This window comes from Scleropages formosus, chromosome 7, assembly GCF_900964775.1.
Source record: "Scleropages formosus chromosome 7, fSclFor1.1, whole genome shotgun sequence".
NCBI lineage: Eukaryota > Metazoa > Chordata > Actinopteri > Osteoglossiformes > Osteoglossidae > Scleropages > Scleropages formosus.
In genome coordinates, this window is record NC_041812.1 from 19623930 (window position 1) to 19642764 (window position 18835).

Below are 18835 nucleotides of genomic sequence, written 5' to 3' on the forward strand. Positions count from 1 at the left end.
CAGATGGCCAGCTCAGTGTTCAGAGTGGAAAGATTTTCTCTCCACTGAACCCAGGAATAAATACAAAGCCTAGTCAAGTAAAACGACCCAATCCCCTGCAAATCAACGGACAACCAGCGACAACACTCAGTAGCCACACGTCAGTTAAACACAGCTCAGCTCTGTGTTTCCATGACCACTGTGATGAAGTATAGAGGATAAGGGGACATCTCCACTGCGGGAGCGACTAAAGAAAGGAAGAAACAGTGACCCAGAAGACAGGTTGCATGACTCTGAGACGAATCACAAAAACAATCTGTGAGAACAGTAATCCACGGGCTACAGGGAGGGAAAGTGATCGGAATGGGAGGGAGCAGCAGAGAAAGGATGAGCAGCGGCTTTATAGAAGCACTGTGTCGAGATGATGGCCAACCTGCCAAACTCACAGAAAGGAAGTCCCCTCCTCACAGAGTTTCTGTGTCCAATCAAAAGGTTTGTCCCACCCTGTGGCATGAAAGGCTGTAACTTGAGGACACATCAGTTATTACACTCCTGATGAAAACTTCTGAAACTTCAGGAAATCTCAGGGCACAGGGCCCACCCATCATGTCTGCCCCGACTGTGCATCGCCTCAACAAGCACCTTAGCTGTGTCAAAACCCCACTCTCTTACTTACCAGGCAGCCTGTTCATGTTGACACCCTGAGCAGACAAGCCAATTCCCATGTACCTGGATAAAAAGGAAAGGTCAAATGTTAATTCATTGGATTGTATAAACTTCAAAGTACTAAAAATGGAGAACTACACGTGGGTAAGATGGAGAAGTGCACAACTGAATGCATGGGCGCTTACCCGTCTCTGCCCTTGCTGACGATCTTCACTTCGAAGTAATAGATCCCACAAGCAGCTGGTATGGGGTGTGTGGCTCGCACCGATGCGGCGTCCTTGTGGTTCTTCCCATGACCTATTGGAGTAGCAGGGAAGCAGAAATCCAGATTATGTTCCAGAACACAAGTGGCACCAAATTAACCCCCGTACACATAACTGGAAGGTTCCATGTTCAAATCTCAGTCTGGCAGTAGTATCCCTGGGCAAGGAATTTATTCTGGATTAATATGGTAAGAATGCCCTACTGTACAAATGGGTCAAATGCGGTAAGTCTCTCTGGATAAAAGTGTCAGCTAAGTAACAAATTACTAATTGATTACATCTGCATTTCACTCTCTCCAAACGTAATTTAAACTGATTCAGGAAACTACCATATAACTAGCTCATGTGTGGCACAGCAATTTAAAGAAGCCAGACCTAAAAACTCCATCCAACAAATCACTTCCAAAAACGATCCACTGAAAAATCCGATGTCCACTAATCTTTCCCAAAACCTGTCCAAATAAAGACAGACTGTAGCCCATAACCCTCCTAGGAATCCTTAACCACGACCTAAAAATCCCCTCCAAACAGACAGCCTCCATTAATATTTACTTTACATTAGAAATCTCCACTCATCTTTACTGTCCATCCAGTTATTCTAAAATCCTTTTCAACTGCGTTACATCTCATAAAACAGGATAAATAGTTATAGTATACATCAGAGTGCATGTGGCATTTTAAAAAAAGTTATAAACTTGCCTAGAAATATTCATTATTCACTCCTCTGCACAGACTCAGACTCGGGATAAAAACAATGGCACGTATCAATGAAATTGACTAATAAAATTCTCCGACAGTGACTTCACTCTTCAAAAAGCAAGCAAACCAACGGGCTCATTTTCCTGGGTAGCATCTCTTCTGCTGAAAGCGAGAAGATGGAGAGCAAATAGCCTGATGAAAGGAGCCTTTAAGATGGAGGTGAAAATGACACAGGACCTCAAACTGGCAGGTTGCCGGCTTCATCTACGTTATCAGTTAGGTTCCTGCACGCGCAATTTAGAACTGATTTGAGCTTTACTCGTTAACACACACACACACACACACACACACACACACATTTTCAGAACCGCTTGTCCCATACGGGGTTGCGGGGAACCGGAGCCTAACCCGGCAACACAGGGCGTAAGGCCAGAGAGGGAAGGGGACACACCCAGGACGGGACGCCAGTCCATCGCAAGGCACCCCAAGCGGGACTCGAACCCCAGACCCACCGGAGAGCAGGACCTGGTCCAACCCACTGCACCACTGCACCCCCTTTACTCGTTAACGTTACCCATATTTCGATTTCTTAGGAGAGGAAGGAATGAAGACGTTTAAAATCCTGACAATCTGCAGCTCAGGTACCTTTAGATATGTTTACAGTAAACATGGTTTAACACGGCTATCGATGTACACAAGGTATCAAATATGCTGTTATTGCTAATTGTGTATAACACTGCCCTCAGACTGGTTGCCCAAGTTATCAGGTGACACGCTACTGTCTTTGAAAGTCCCAGTTTGAATCCCACTCCTGCTGTCGGACCCCTTGATCAAAGTACTTCTCCTGAACGGATAAAAAGTACACTGCTGTACTAATGGATAAATTGGTGTAAAGTTGACTATGGAACATTGTAAGTTGCTTTGTTATTTGAAAATAACACTTATTAATACTAATAAAAATAAACATAGACTGAAATACTGAAACCACTGCAGATTAAGGGAGCGTGGTGTGCTCTCTCAGATAATGAAATACAGCCCAAGTGTCAATTCACAGAATCCCGCAGTTCCCAGGAATCAGCGCTTAATATGTTAGTTACACCAGTGGCTCCGTGAGTCAGATACTTAGGGACCACAAAAATCTTTAGGTCATACCTTAAACTATGAACAGCATTTTCAAACCACACTTACCATTAATGAACTCTTTCACAGTTTAGTCTCATGCTAACACAGGCCTGCTTACCCTCTTCTACCCCGCTGCGCAACCCAAGCCGCAAAACCTAAACTTGGCAGATATGGTTTATGGCTAAATCTGGTACAGGTGGGAAACCATACCATGCTTAGGAAATCTCTAAAAAGACAGTGATGTTTTTAGTTGTTTTTTTTTTTTTAAAAAACACAATACAAGCTGAGGAGTGTGACGGAACCGCCAAAGAACACAATCGCTGTCCACCATCTGAATCACAGAGTACCATCTTTGTTATGACTAACAGACAAGTGTTCATTTATACACGCTGTAATTATAAATAGAAGCCACAGTGGTGTTCTTGCCTCTATTTACACACACATTTGCACTGCTCAACTTTAGCAGCTTCCTCCGAAGGCAGATCACCGCTGGAACCAAAAGGGCATGTCCTCGAGAGTCAACAACGCAGCAGGGACACAGTGTTACCAGCAGACACACACGCGCGCAAATAACATGTAAAGACAGACAACATAAACACATTCGCAAACACATCTGCATGCAAATAAGAGTGTTACTCCTGTACAAACTGCACCTGTTCACTTCTGATTCAGTTCTAACTAGTGGGACAAGGCGTGGAAAAACACACGCAGTACACAGAGAGACACACAGCCTGGATTTGGCCAAATATGCCTCACAGATTCACCAAGACACTCTAAATTTACTTAGTTGTTCCCTTCTCTATATCGCAAATAAAAATCTGGTCTTAAAGCACGATTTGAATAAGCACTTTTTGGCGAAACCCCTAACGATGGGCCTTCTGCTGCTGTTTGGAGGACAAACAAAAGCCACTTTAACCTTTAATTCATTCCAAGGATGGGCAACTTGCATCTCATACTGCTTAGAGGAGACTGCTGCAACACTAGACTGTCTTTAAAGCTCACGAAATCAGACCACTACACCCAGCAGGGGCCTATGGGCAGCCTTCCCGGTAATGTCCTCCATGTGCCTGAATGAAATGCTGTTCTACCTCCATCCCGCTGTCAGAGCACAATCAGGCCCCCTCAGTCAACCCGGTCTCCCCGACACCTGTCTGAGTGAGTCATTCAGTGCCAGTAAGGTGTGCGAGTGAATAAGGAGGCAGGGAGGGTCAAAGCCGCCGATCAAGTGTCGGCACTGGCAGGCGCTGGCAGGCGCTGGCCAGCCAGATCTCCAGAAGTAGAGCCTAGCCAGGCTGATGACGACTGGTGATGTCATCCCTTGCGAGAAACCACAAGCGCCCAGCTCAAGTGCAGGAAGCAAGTACACAATGAACTGGGACTCCTAGAGCACAGTCAACCGAAGACAAAGGTTACAGCGCAAACAGGAGTAATGTGTGTAATAAACGACCTGCCCAGGCTGCGGCTCATGACCCTGACTCCGTGACAGGGTGACCGAGTACATCCAGAAGCCAACTACAGCCTGTTTTTGCTGAAAGTGACTGTGTGGCACCGCAATTCCTCTTAGGCAATCACAAAGGGAACAGAGTTCAACTGCTGCTTCTCGCCTGGGAATGTTCCGGGGTTCCTTCCCTAGTGTGTTCATTTCACCAGATAAGTCTTTGTTCAATACACACAAACAAACTGCGAAGGAAAGGGCAAAGCAATTAAGCACACGCCGTCAAGGGCTGGGAGGCACAGCTGTACACATGTGAGGGCTAGAATTTCACGGCTGACATTGTAAAGGTGAGGAGAATAAACCCAATACCATCTCACATCATTCCTTACCATATCCAATGCAGTCGTCTCCCAACGTCTCATCTACACACACTCCCTTACACCACCCTGTTACTCTGCTCTACTTCCTGTTAACCAGTCCTACAAGCATTCCTGGCTCTCTCTCAACTCCAAAACCCCTACACACTTTAATTCCACCCAAATCCCCGCTGCTTTCAAAACAATTTTTTTTTTTTGGTTTAAAAAAAAAAAAAAAAAAGTCTCATTCAAATAGACACACAGAAACACACCCGTGAAGACACACAAGCCCATGACGCCAAACACGTAGAGACACTGACACTCTCTCACACACTGACACAAATCAAAGCTGTCTATTTTTAGGTGCCCGGGTCTGCAGCTTGCCTTTTTCTGCACCGTTTCATACTTCATTTAACACCTTCAGGGACTTGCCCGCTGTGGCAAGCTGTGACCGCTAAAATTTAATTCCGAAACATATTACAGCCATTCTAGTTCTGCGCGATGCTCTCGTTCACCGCTACTATCCCTTTGTTCTTGTTAAAGCCAGGCAAATTTAATGGGGAAAACACTGCTGCTCTCATGTTATGACTGCAGTTGGGAGCTGAAATACATTTTGCTCGAGTGATGAATATGCCATTCCTGGTGTTGACCTTTGAACCAGGACATGGGCTCCTCCTCCACACAGACGGTGCAGGGAACATTTCAGTCAGGGACCCTGGGCTGCATGCCAAGGTCTGCGCTCATTCCACATGCGGTTGGTCCACACACACACACATACACACACACACACACACACACACACCTCCGTCCCCCCACCTTTCCCTCTCTCTGCCTGACAGGCCCCTTGTGTCTCCATAACTGAAAACACCTCTTCTGCACAAAAACACATTCGCCGCCTAGCAACTTAATTTTGGCCTCGAACCAAGAAATCGGAACGCTGGCAGGAAGGGGCTCTGAATCAGCCGGGTGCGAAAGACCGGCTGGGACTAATATGGAGAAGCGAGGGTAGAGGAGAAACAAAGCAACAACAATCCTCGCACATCAGAAATATTTGCATGGAAATGTTGACACACAACGTGGAGCGGAGGATGGAGGGGGAGTTCTGAGGACAGCCTGAGCTGCGTCTGTCATCTGCTGAGTGCGTCTCCCTCGTGAGGCTGGGGGACCCCACGGTGTTGCGGGGCTGCGTTGCCCACACGCTGCAGCCTTATCTGGATGCCTGGACCACTGGCTGCAGCCAGAAAGCCTGCAATATGGCAACTGAACCAGGTCTGTAAACCGCTGCTCAGCTGACCAGATTCTTCCACAGGAACACACACTGTATGCCCTACAAGCTTCCTCTGTTTGCAGCGTACATGGATCTCTGTCCTATTCATGGCACAAAACACAATCTGGACAACAGCACCTCGGATGGACGAAGCAAAGTGCAAATACTGACGAATCTTAAGACGAAACCTAGCTTTTCTTTCTTTATTACACAAAACGGATCTTAATTGACCTTCAGCGCTGGAATTGTGTAAACCTAGACACTGTTTTGTTCACAGCTACAAGGTGCCTGGATACCTGAGGACTGCGGGGGGGGGGATCAATTCTGATTCAGAACCAAGCGCAGTAAGTGTACCTGTAAATTGTGTGGGATCATTGTGTTCAAACACGGTAATCATCATCCACAATTAAAGTTAACCGTGGTGGGTAATAGTCATTACATAGTCAGTGCAGTGATATAAATCTACATTTACTCATTGAGCTTGCAGTTTTCTCCAAAGTGACTTAGAATGTTAAGCTACTTAGAAGTATCTCCCCTTTGAAATGGCTGAATAATTTGTACTGGCGGAATTTAAAGGGAAGTTTAAATTCAAGTTCAAGGGTACTAAAGCAGAAGATGGGATTCAGGCCTGGGTCCGTATCACCACCTGCTGCTCTTCGGTATATACACAAACAATGGCTGTACAAGAATATATGTTCTTTTTTTTGGGGGGGGGTGTTAAAAGAATAGTGGAAAAAAAAAATTGATTATTAAGTAAAATTATGTGTTCATTAGATGCTGGATGACTGTTACTAAATGATGCAAAGCGGGGCAGATCAGGGAGCGCGCTCCACCGAAAAAGCTTCGACATTTTAAACAGAAAATGAATCCACACACACTGTGTTAGCACGAATGTTAGGACATGATGTGAGAAATTATGGGGAAACTGTTAAATCAACAGCTCATTCAAAATGAGACACATGACATGACAGCCTGGTCCTGGATAAAGGGTCGGTGTGAGGTGACCCTTTTCGGCTAGGATCGCACCGGGGAACGAGCGCGGTAAAGCCGAGTGCGACCAGCTGACAGCGCGCAGCTCTGCAGTGGTGAGGAGAAAAGGCGACAGCTGGCCCTCCTCCTCCTCCTCCTCCTCCCCCCCAAAGCGGGCACCTGTTACCACCTCCCTCCGTATTCACCATCATCAAATCAGAGAGCAGTTTAGCACAGGCGGCACAACACACGACACACATACTTACACACATTCAAGGGTGTGGAGGCTCGGTCAGCGTTAGACACAAACCCTGAGCGGCCGTGTTTTTGTTTATGTGTCGCGCGTCATCGCGTGAACACATGATAAAAATGACATCAACCGCATCTCATCTGTCTCTGTGTATCATGTTTTTTCCTCCCCGCATCCACACAGGCAGGAAAAGCTGAATATACTAAATAAATCTGTATAAATATCTCGCTCGTTTGGCGAGCGGGGGAGTCCGGGCTGAACAATCACAATGTCATCGTGAGCTAGCTTCCTGGCTAACTGTCACCCATTTATTATATGCACATTTATTTCTCTTATTTGACAGACAAAGCAGGGGACGGAGGAGCACATCTCGCCCTCTCTCTCTCTCTCTCTCTCTCTCTCTCACACACACTTAAAACAGACAATGACAAGCCTAGGTGTTGCCTGTCGACAGCCCGTCAAGGCTGCATCCGTCCGATCATCCAGCTGCCGCTCGTTCGCTCGAGCCCGTGTACCTTTGTAATGCACCCGCAGGTTGTTCTGGGACAGCCCGATGTAGCTGTATTTATCCTTGGGGCTCCACGATCGGGGTAAAGGGGTCTCTTCCTCATTCACGGCCGGGTAGAGTCGCTTCAATCGCTCGTTGAGCTCGCGCTCCTGGTAATTCAATGCTGGGTCCCCTACTTGCAGGCTCCCCGCTCCGAGCTCCGCCATTTTTTGCCTGTAATGTTTTGTTTTGCTTTTTTCTACTGTGCTATGCCAATCCGCAGGAAGAGGGAGAGGGTAAAATAGACAGGAGAGCCAGAGCAGCAGAGCGATATCCCCGGATAACCAACTCTCTACGGCGTCGAACTGCCCATGCTGTTTTGGGTTTTGTAGTTCAAATGAGCATATTCTGTAGTGGAGACAAAGGACTATGGTTATGTCCTTAGTACTCAATAACCCATAAATCCATGCGCCTGCCCGTGGCGCTTCACGAGAGGGGAGGAGGAGGAAAGTCGGGGAGGGGGATGTAGTTCATTAAACGGGTGAAACTGTATCATATATAGCTCCAAGTTAAAGTTTTTAACACTCCAGGTTTGACATATATTTAATGAAAAATACCTCTAAGGTTTTCTATTTTTTACACTACACTGTACAAAATCAACATTTTTCACTTCGTAAAACAGATGACAAAGTATTCGAGAGTATTTTCCTTCAACATAAATATAATAATTATAAACGGAAAATGATCCGCTTTTAAACTTCATACTAGCAGAAGCCTGATGTTTAATAATGATAACAATAATAATAATAATAGAGAAATAAGTCTTACTGTCCTTATGTGTTCACCAACACAATAGAAAAATATATTTTGTTCAGAAATAGGTGGTATACTGACTCTGCCGAGGACACTTTCTGTGGTCCTGTTTGGGTCCTTCGTCTCCATGGCAACGCCCTAAACACTAACGCTGGTAGGGTGCTGTCTTTAACATTAGGTAGAATAAATTTAACGTTATAACTTAAAAACAAATGGTTTTGAAAGACAGTAACTCCCCAACAGTGTCAGATGTCGACACAGAAAGGAATCAGGTTTCCTCCTTTGCCAGTGCAGGAATGGAACGAAATAAGGTATACATTTATTTCTGTTCTGTGTGGAAAAATGAGAAGTATTACTTAACCTAGAACTATTGCTAGGGTATTTAGTTGTGTTGGATTGTGATGATATGTCGGTATGGGGAGTATTGCTATTATTACCTCTCAGTAATATCTAATGCATGAGCTTCACGTTTTTAAACTCATTGCACACAAGATCATGGCTTGATTTTTCTAAATGATCTTTTTTACTACAGAATATCTTTAGATTCTCAGCATGATGACAGGCAATCTGGTAGAAAAGTTCTGCCACACCCTGTTATTATAACTAGAGGTCCTGTTATGTTAAAGCAGCCACACGTGACTAAAGAGTACCCTGAAAGTGCAGGACCCTGAAGGACCACTGCCTGATGCCTTTCTAGGAACATAATAATGGAGAAAGTATGGTGAAAATGTATTTTTCCTGCCTCATACCAAGGTTGTGGGTGCACCAGAGAACCTTCCTACCTGGCTTGCTCATATGACCTCACATATGATTAAGCAAGAGACTGCATTTGTGGGACAGACAAGGAACTACAGATATATGTTTTAATTTAAAAAATGTACAAAATCAGCTCAGTTCAATGGAGCCATCCCAATCAATCCTAAAATTGACTTTGAAAATGTTAGGTGAAGAAAAACAAACTCGCACAGAATGCAAAATCACATAGTTCTCATATGAAGTGAAGGGTGAGACATAGATAAAAGACTAGGAAGACTATTTTCTGCCAGTGTGATGTGTGGGGGTATCAGTTCTCTGCCCCCCATTCAGCATCATGTGTTGACCTTTGTTTCTGGTATGTTCAAGGTGTGGTGAGTTCCATGGTACTTTGAGAAAGCCACAGTTCCTGGAGCTACTTGAAGGGGATTTGAGAAGAAAGCTGCAGGCCTTGAACATAAATGAGCCCAGGTCTCAAGAGCACAGACTCCAGGTCCCACAGATCATTCTTCAACCCAGCACACTTGCTAAATATGCAGATCCACCTTAGTTGACATACATTGTCATATTTTATTCAGTTTCAGAACAAGAGAGGTGAGTTGATAACTATAAAGCTGAATGTAACAGACTGTGAAACAATGTAATTTAAAACCATTTCAGAATTTGAAAAGAATGCAAACCAACATTCATCTTCATTTGTTGGAGGATCAGGTAGTTATCTCATTAACTGAAATTTGTATACCAAGTCAGAAATACCACTGGTGTCAGTGCTTAAAAGAGACTTCCTTTTAGAAGGCACAATGACACCGGTTAGAAATACAATACGCTTATCCCTCATTATCTGGTTCTAGTTTGTTCCTGAGAAAGGACTAAACATTGAAATTACACACACACACAGAAAGTGCTTGTCCCAACCAGTGTCGTGGCAAACCGAAGCCTAATCCAGCTACAGAGGGCGCAAGGCTGGAGGAGGGAGGGGAAGCACCCAGGACAGGACACCAGTCCATTGGAGGTCACCCCAAGCAGGACTTGAACCCCAGAACCATCAGAGAGCAGGCAAAGTCCAAACCTGCTGTGCCACCACACCTCCACAGTGAAATTACTTATTCCATTATTTCTTAAGGGGAAAAATTTCACTTCATTCCAAGCCCACCACAATTACCCAAAATGATACCCAATATCATAAGGAGAAAGTTTTGTAACATTAAAATAGAACAAATAAAATGATTTCATAATTATTTCATAAAGTAAATTTACCATGATCGTGTCCGTAGACCGGATTGAGGAAGATATGCTACATGTCACATTTAAATGAGTGAATAATTAGAAAATTAAAGCACAAACATGTGAGAATGCTAGTGAGACCACACGGATTTAGACGCCAACTGAGAGTGTGGGTACACGATTCCCAGAATGCTGTGCATCTCACAAACTCTCATGAAGCTGCTTGACGCAGTTTTCAAATGTGGTCTCAGTTTACACAGCATACTGAATGTTGCAGATCAGAGAAATGCAAACATGAACAGATTAATAATAAGGAATATTAATAATTGCAGACCAGATAAGTGAAAATCTGGATACTGGGAGACTTATTAGGTGATGAGTGCAAACACTTCAGCTGAATTTTAGGTGTGAGTCTACAAAGAATCTGCTCGTTGGTCACACAGGCCTACCGGGAGGTTTCTAACTGCTTCATTGAGGACTTTAAAACCTACAAGCCACTGCTTTTTGCATTCAAAAATGAGTATGAAATCACATTAGCTATGCATTGTTGGTGCACTACATTAATTTTAAATATGTTGTTGTATAACTAACACATTAAGGTGCACATAATTTTCTTGTTGTAAGCAGAGGGATTTTATGCAACCATATAACACTGGCATATTGTAGGACTGAATGAGGTTACCTGACGTTTCAGTATGTTCTCTCCGTGTGCTTAAGGGGTCAAATCCGTGAGCTGGAACCCCTGCACAGACTGCTGGTGATGGTATCAGAGCGATGTGAACAACGTGTCTTGGCACTGTATGAGGAGGAGAGGTCGGGGGTCAAGGCCCTCAAGCGGGAAAGTCGGCGCCTGGAGAGGATCATCAGCAACATGACAGAGAAGTGGGACTCCCTGCAGACCCAGCTAATATTCCTTCTAGTTCTGACCCAGAGGCTTGACCACTGCTACACACATACACTGCATCCCTTCAGTACCACACACAGTTACTGCATTGACTCACTCTAAGCCACCAAAATCACCACTTCAGAGACAGTACTGACTTACTACCACCTCATCAACTGCACTACCTGCTACACTCATCCTGTTATTTGATCTCCTGATATCCAATTTTTCCCTTATTCAGTCCAGGATTATTAACAGCAATTGTCCTTAATTGGGTTAGATTCTCATTTATCTTGTCTGCGACATTCAGTCTAGCAAAATAAACTAAGACTTCATTTGAAAATTGCTCCAAGCAACTGTGTGAGAGGGACTCTGAGACACCTGTGAATTACGGGAACCATGTACTCATGCTCTCTGACATTCTATGGTGTCGCTTGCGTACTCACTTGTTTGCGTTTGCATTCCCTGTTTTGCACCATTGTATTTTAATCTTCCAGTTTTCCATTATTTAAATGTTACATTTGGCCATCATCTTCCTCAAGCCATTCCACACACACACTATCACAGCAAGTTTACTTCATGAAATAATTTTAAAAAAAATTATTTTATCATTCATTAATATGCATTATATTTTAATGTGTTATACAACTTTTTCCTTATGATATTTGGCATTGTTTAGGATAATTCTGGGGTGACCTTGAGATGATTTTGAAACAAATTGGATTTTATCCCCCAAAAATAAGTAACATTCTTATCTGGCTTTTCAACATTCGGTCCATTTTCAGGAACAAGTTGGGGTGGATAACAAGGAATATGTGTATTATAATGACTCATTATAGTGTGTTGCACCACTGATCCATTGTGACACATAGATATTGCACCTGACATGGATGTGAGGCATCCAGACCTGAACCAGACAGACACAGCAAGTCATTAGGAAGTGCTTTGCACATTAACAATGAAATATAGAGACCACTGTTTTGGTAAGTTATGAAACTGCTGTAGTGATGGAGCACAGCTTGGGTCTCCGAGTGCTCCTGCTCTGTATTCTGCTTGCACAGAGTGCGACGAGCCACTGTCTGATTGCTGGCATTTGTAGCCTTGCAGCATCTGTGCATTTGCTTGGAAAAGAACAGAAGCCTAAGCTCACAGCTTTCCTTATTCATGGATTTATGGATTTATGGATTTGTGTGTTGATGAGGTTAAGCCACACTGTAGAAATCACTTGTCAAATGATCACAGAACTGCAAATACTTCTAGACCTATTTTGATTTTGACTTTCTGAGGAGAAAGTGTGAACCAAATCTGAACTGTGGTGAGTATGAGTCCATCCCACAACCCCAAGCTGTGTCTATTGCTCAGTTTGCCTATTGTGTTCTTAATGAGCTCCTCTTACTGAGCATCACCCAGTGTTCTTCCCTTCCCACCCAACAAAAGCCTTTGTTCAGCCTTCACCTGAGTCCGATTGCAGGCCATCTGTGAGCAGTGAGTTCAGCAGATACTGAAGGGAAATCAATACCCCCGTGGCTGCTGTCACCGTTGCTAACACCCGTCGTCACCTGGGCCGAGTGCAGAAACATGATATATCTAATCTCACAGCAAGAACAAAAAGATGGAAAATATACTTCAGATAAGAGCATCAAAAAATACAAAATAACTGCAAATGTACTGACATTAATACTTAGAATTACTGCAAATGAAGATATCCATCAGCATTACAACATAGTGGGATGTTTAGAAATCACAAAGCATTAGTATGTTCACAGCCACATTGTGTTATGCCTGCATGAACGTGATTAAAGGTGAAAATAAGATAAGAGTCAATAAAACAAAGTTAATAAGTGCAGTTCAGCTGCTAGCAGTGCATTAAACAGTGGCTGCCAAGCACTAGGAAACAGGAATTGGCTTCTGTAGGCAAAAGTACACTGTAAGTAGGTGAGTGTTTAGTTTGTGGTGCGAAGATTATTCCACCAGCAAGGACTCGGGGTTGAGAAAACAGTGACTCAAAAACAGCCCCAGGATTGATGCTCCAAAACATGGTCCGGTGCCTGGGGCGTGGTATTGTCCTACCAAACTGTCCATTGGTAGGCTTTTTTTAAATTCACTAGAAAATAATACAGAACAGGCAAGTACAGTAAATACATACAAAAAAAAGAGACACTGTCAAAGCAGCTTGTATTTTAGTTTTTATAAGAAACAAAATATAGACCTTATTCTTTAACAGTATATAACAGTATACTTGCTCTTCTTATTCAAAAACCTGATGTACTGACAGTTAAAATATGAGGCTAAGCAAAAAAGCATCTCCAATCATGTTCATAAAAAAATTAAAACATTGTTCGAATTGCCCTATATTAGTCTGATGAACTTTAAGTTTACGGATATGCCACACATCCACATTTTCAGAACCGCTTGTCCCATTCGGAGGTCACGAGGAGCCAGAGCCTAACCCGGCAACACAGGGCACAAGGCTGGAGGGGGAGGGGACACACCCAGGACGGGACGCCAGTCTGTCGCAAGGCACCCCAAGCGGGACTCGAACCCCAGACCCACCGGAGAACAGGACCGTGCCCCCAACATTTTACGGATATGACATGTACCAATTAAGGGAAATAAACAAGGTTTTAGTTGACTAGGAGTCTCTAAAGGGATAATGTCAGTTTCATCTGAGGGAAACACACACACACACACACACATACACACATTTTCAGAACCGCTTGTCCCATACGGGGTCACGGGGAACCGGAGCCTACCCGGTAACACAGGGCGTAAGGCTGGAGGGGGAAGGGGACACACCCAGGACGGGACGCCAGTCCGTCGCAAGGCACCCCAAGCGGGACTTGAACCCCAGACCCACCGGACAGCAGGACTGTGGTCCAACCCACTGCGCCACCGCACCCCCCATTCTGAGGGAAACAACATGGATATTTTATTGAGACCTCTTGATATTCTGTTTCTCCACAGGTCACTGTTTTGAAGAAAGCCCTGGCTGTGCTGTACCTGGCCTACTGTCAGGAGTGTGACGCCCGCAGGCTGCCCATGGCCAGCATCAGCAATTTGAGTCACGCAGCAGGAGCATAAGAAGAGGGTTGGGGGCAGGAACCACATGCAGTGGGTGACTTCGGGTCCAATGTACATATGTGGGATACATAGAGGCAATAGGACTGAACAGCTTTTGGTAAGAATTCAGAATGAATCCTTAACAACTGCTGCACGCCTTCAGTTGAAATAGAGTTTTTATTGAACAAGGCCTCCCCCAGAAATATTTTTAGCACACATAATTTTTCAACAGCAGATGCTGAACATGTTAATTAAATATAACTGATATGTTCAATTCTTCTAGCTTTACATTCTTTATTTCAGTGTGTTTGTGAGAGCAAATTAAAGTGGTGGACTACCAGGCTCAGTGGCTGAGTAAAGCACATGCAGGACCCCAGCATCACAGCCTGGACGTCCAGTTAATGGACACCCTCTTAAATACATGCCTTTTGGGCCTTTCTTTTTGGTTCAGCTTGAGCTGCTCTCTCCCAAAGGTCAAATGTAACCTCATCGGTTGAGACACAGGAACACTGCAGTCCAGCCTCATAAACATTATCTGAGTCATCCTTTTCCCATTTACTCCACCTCCCACTCACAGAGGTAGTGTCTGAGGACTCGGAGATGGTGAAAGTGGCACTCGAGGTGTGTGGGGAAGATTTGATCAAGGCCCAGGTGGAGTTGAACCACCTGCAGGCTGAGTACAGGGATGCAGTGCCCTGCAGAGTCTGGGAAGCCCTTGATCATGCCTATCAGGAGACCCTGCTGAAGGTGGGAAGAACACTGCATCCCCATTGAGCATCGACTAGTTTGGTTATCAATAAGGACCAAACGGATCACAATGATGATACATGCATTATTTCTCAAAGTTACAAAGGCCACAGTGTAAGAATCACTAAACTGAGAAAACAGGCCAAGTAGAGACATTTATCAAACACAATAAGTCATGAATGATAATTACATAGCTTATAGTGCATAGTTGGATACACCATTGTATAAAGGTAGGTATTTACGTTGTGAAAATAAGTCTCCAGCTCAGCTGTGTAACAATCGACCTATTTGCTGCCCAGAAGTTCTACATTGTTCCGGAGAATGTTCTTTCAAAACCATGTAAACAGACCTCTGACCCCGCATTAATACGTGTCTCCCTTGTTACAGCTGCAAACCCTTCAGATGGACTTTGACCAAATCAAAGCCGAGTACGACACACTGCTGGAGGTCCACATACAGATCACTGAGCAGTGGGACATCCTCGAGGGGGAGCTAAAGGCCTTCCAGGGTACTTTCACCTCCTGCCCTCACTGGACTGGGAAGACTGCGCAGGTGTCTGAGAGTTTGCTCCTCATACTAGGAGGGAGTACCAGAAACAGGGTGTCCACACTGAGAGCAGAAAACAGAGAGGTGATTAGTCACCCCAAGATACACCAGTCTGGATTAAGAGAACTTGGGGTTATGAATGGTTTCACTTAATTCCCCTCTAAAAAGTCACCTCTTCCAGACTCCCTTTGCCCATGATCTCTTAAGTTCATGTAAGGTGTAAATGGTCTTGCACCATAACTTTAAGATCATGCCCGGATAAGCCTTTACGCAGCGCTTCCTGTAATGTACAGAAATTTTTATATGTATCTCAAAAAAAATTAATAGGAAGGTGATCAGAAATCGTCAGTATTCTGATAGTTTTATGCAGCTACTTGTGTGATGAACATCAGTGAATATGGTGGAAGGAAACAAACTAACTGTACTTAAGAATCACACATCTGCAACTGTCTCTTTTTGTCCTAATGTAGTGCATACGTTGTATTTCCTATGAGATGTACGTTGCTTTGGAGAAAAGCATCTGCTAAATGAATAAATGTACTTCAGTTTGCAAAACATTTATTCGCATTTAAGAGGATCAGTTAAAACAAAACCAGTTAACATCTCAATCATGTCAGCTTTTTCAGAGTTGGAACTTAACTGTTCTGCTTTTTCATTAAAGGTTGAATCAGTACATAGATTGAGTATCACATGTATGTATGTTTTGTTTAACATTTAAGTGTACAGTTCATAATAGCTATGATAAAGGAGCACAGGTAGGCAGCCTTATGGTATTATAGAGTAATTAATGAAGGTTAACTGCCTTCTTATGTTATGATAAGTAATGTTAACTATTGCAATTATATCCATTTAAACCTTTTTTTTCCAGTGATATTTCAGCATAAACGGATAGCAATTTTGAATGTGTGAAATGTTCACCATTGAAGCTAATGTTAACTATATATCTTCAGTGTATGAGAGTTCACTTTATGAAAGGTTTTTAAGGAACAAATTAGCTCTGTAAGGGGGAAAGCCTGTGCAGTAGAGACTGGAAAATATTCCACCTCTTTTATTGTTCTGTTTTCTGTCTGCCTTGCTGTAAGGGTATTTACAAAGAGTGCCATGCTACAAGCTCATACAGAACTGCTCATTTCACAGACATACTCGGGGCACATCTCCCAGGGCCAGTCCAGCCTGACCATTCTGCTGCAGAAGTTGGAAGAGAGGGCCATGAAGCAGGAATTCTTCATTGGGCTGGTAGCCACTCCACCACGTACCCACCGGCTGACCTGCTCCATAGGATTACATTCTCACGCCCACCACACCCCCAGTCTTCTCAGTATCATAATACACACACAAAGTGCAAGTGCTTTATAAATCTCCACCTCAAAGACTGCAGGACAGGTAGGATGATAGAGGTGAATTTTTGACTCTGTTTAGTTGTTTCCAAATCTGTCTGCAGCGTGAGCCATTCTTGGAGAACCCCTAATCACAGTCAGAAGATGACAACTCTACTATACTGGCTGAGCCAGTCTGGAGCACCAAAACTCTGTGCTCTGCATTAAATTTAAGATGTTTACACAGTAATGGAGAATTCTGCAGACACACAAACATAACCTCCCAAGGCAATGTGCAGCCTAATATTTTCTTACCTTGCAGGGCTATAAACCTCCTGTAGATGGATGATGCGCTGCTGGCTGATTTTTGTTTTATTAAAACATGGCGCCCCTTTGTGTCCTCTCACGGTACTGAACCACACAGGAACATTGGAGAACCTGTAGCTCAACATTTCAGATTTGGTCAGTCTCATCAAGGAAATCTAGAAGGAAAAGGTCCCTGGAGATGAGAAAGTAGCTTCAGTATATTATCTAAATTATAATTATGTCAAAGAATCACAAGGTACATTAAAATACACAGAGCTTAGTTGCATCTCTAAACCAAACCTACTTTTTACTTGCTTTCACTTCATTGTTGTGAGTTTCAGAAATGTTTGTCCCAGAGAGGGGGGTGGAGCAGCAAGTTCCCCAAGTTCTTTTCGATGTAGTTGGAGAGCAGGCACAGGAAGCATGCTTAGAACCTAATGGAGAGGTGCTGGCTGGTCGGCCTCTTCTTTAACATCCTGACGGTGAAGGTGTGCACAGTGTTACCGTAGGGCTATTAACCTAATGAGTAAGGCAGTGGGTGAAGTTATGGCACAGTTAACGAGATTTTAACTTTAAAGGTTGCAGACTAAGTGTTCCTTTAGCACTTTATCTAGATGGATTCACTTAATATCAGACTGTATAAATGGGGAAAATACACACACACACACACACACACACACACACACACACAATTTTCTGAACCGCTTGTCCCATACAGGGTCACGGGGAACCGGAGCCCACCCGGCAACACAGGGCGTAAGGCCGGAGGGGGCTGAGGACACACCCAGGACAGGACGCCAGTCCGCCGCAAGGCACCCCAAGCAGGACTCGAACCCCAGACCCACCGGAGAGCAGGACTGTGGTCCAACCCACTGCACCACCGCACCCCCGGGGAAAATATTAAACTATTAATATTATTATTATTAAAATACTAGATTAAATTATCCAAAGTGTGTATAACTTAGCAGGAAAATATTTGTAAAAAAAAAATGTATCAAATGGGAACAACAGGTTTGGAAGCGCAAGGCGCTACAGCGAGTGGTGAAAGCTGCTCAAACCATCTCTGGAACATCCTTACCATCACTGGAGACCCTCTACCAGGCCAGAACCATCTGGAGAGCCATTAACATCATCAAGGACAATAGTCATCCCCAGCACAGCCTTTTCACACCCTTACCATTAGGCAGACACTACAGGAGTGTTAAAGCCAGAACTTCAAGGCTGAAAAACTTCTCTCTTTTTTTTACCCTCAGGCCATCAGGCTTGTGAACAACACCCATCCACTACCTCTCCACCCATCACGGCAAACACAGATTACCCTCTGAGCCCGAGAGGCGTCAACTACTCCCCATCCCTCCTACACACACACATACACATCCGCTCCACAACGCCAACAACATAAGAGGCCACAGACTGCCTCCGCATACTTCGCGCACACAAATACGCACCACCTTTCGACTGCGAATAGACCCAATCTACCTCTGCAGGACTTTGCACGTGTACGACTTCCATGTTTACATTGCGCGCTGCACACTTTAGATACGTATATAACTTCGTCTCTTGGATTTTTGCACTAATACTAATTTTTGTAAATTTGTGATTTACGCCTTGTTTTTCTTTCCTTGCGTCCTTACAATTTATGTCATAGGCTGCTGAGAGGATTCACAGAGTAAGAATTTCATCGTATGGCGTAA

General features: G+C 44.1%; 2 protein-coding genes across 10 annotated transcripts in view; one reads left to right on the forward strand and one right to left on the reverse strand.

Annotated features, from left to right (window-relative positions):
- The window catches only part of ranbp10 (RAN binding protein 10), a 28368-nt gene extending 20290 nt beyond the window's left edge, over window positions 1-8078 (reverse strand). For all 4 annotated transcript variants that reach the window (XM_018726625.2, XM_018726626.2, XM_029253323.1 and 1 more), the window contains exons 1-3: window positions 7522-8078; window positions 831-942; window positions 656-708 (exon numbers count right to left, since the gene is read on the reverse strand). In XM_018726625.2, the coding sequence (XP_018582141.1) occupies window positions 656-708; window positions 831-942; window positions 7522-7720 (364 nt within the window). In that variant the 5' untranslated portion in view covers window positions 7721-8078. The remainder of the gene's footprint in view (window positions 1-655; window positions 709-830; window positions 943-7521) is intronic.
- On the forward strand, window positions 5365-16944 carry tsnaxip1 (translin-associated factor X interacting protein 1). Of its 6 annotated transcripts, XM_018726628.2 has the most exons (7): window positions 5365-5789; window positions 6065-6131; window positions 9429-9653; window positions 14131-14344; window positions 14804-14973; window positions 15361-15603; window positions 16657-16937. In XM_018726628.2, the coding sequence occupies exons 5-7, from the start codon at window positions 14827-14829 to the stop codon at window positions 16873-16875; spliced, it is 609 nt and encodes a 202-aa protein (XP_018582144.2). In that variant the 5' UTR covers window positions 5365-5789; window positions 6065-6131; window positions 9429-9653; window positions 14131-14344; window positions 14804-14826; the 3' UTR covers window positions 16876-16937. The 6 variants fall into 6 exon arrangements, with proteins under 6 accessions (XP_018582144.2, XP_018582147.2, XP_018582143.2 ...); XM_018726631.2 differs by having other exon boundaries at window positions 5365-6131; window positions 15361-15481; window positions 16657-16944; XM_018726627.2 differs by having other exon boundaries at window positions 5365-6131.
- Window positions 16945-18835: the final 1891 nt, after the last annotated feature.

Excerpts from the sequence above, each read along its gene's own strand:
- tsnaxip1 (XM_018726627.2), top strand. The coding sequence starts at position 14,827 with ATGGTGAAAGTGGCACTCGAGGTGTGTGGGGAAGATTTGATCAAGGCC. Across the intron at positions 14,974-15,360 it reads ATCAGGAGACCCTGCTGAAG|CTGCAAACCCTTCAGATGGA; the intron begins GTGGGAAGAACA and ends CCCTTGTTACAG. Across the intron at positions 15,604-16,656 it reads TGAGAGCAGAAAACAGAGAG|ACATACTCGGGGCACATCTC; the intron begins GTGATTAGTCAC and ends CTCATTTCACAG.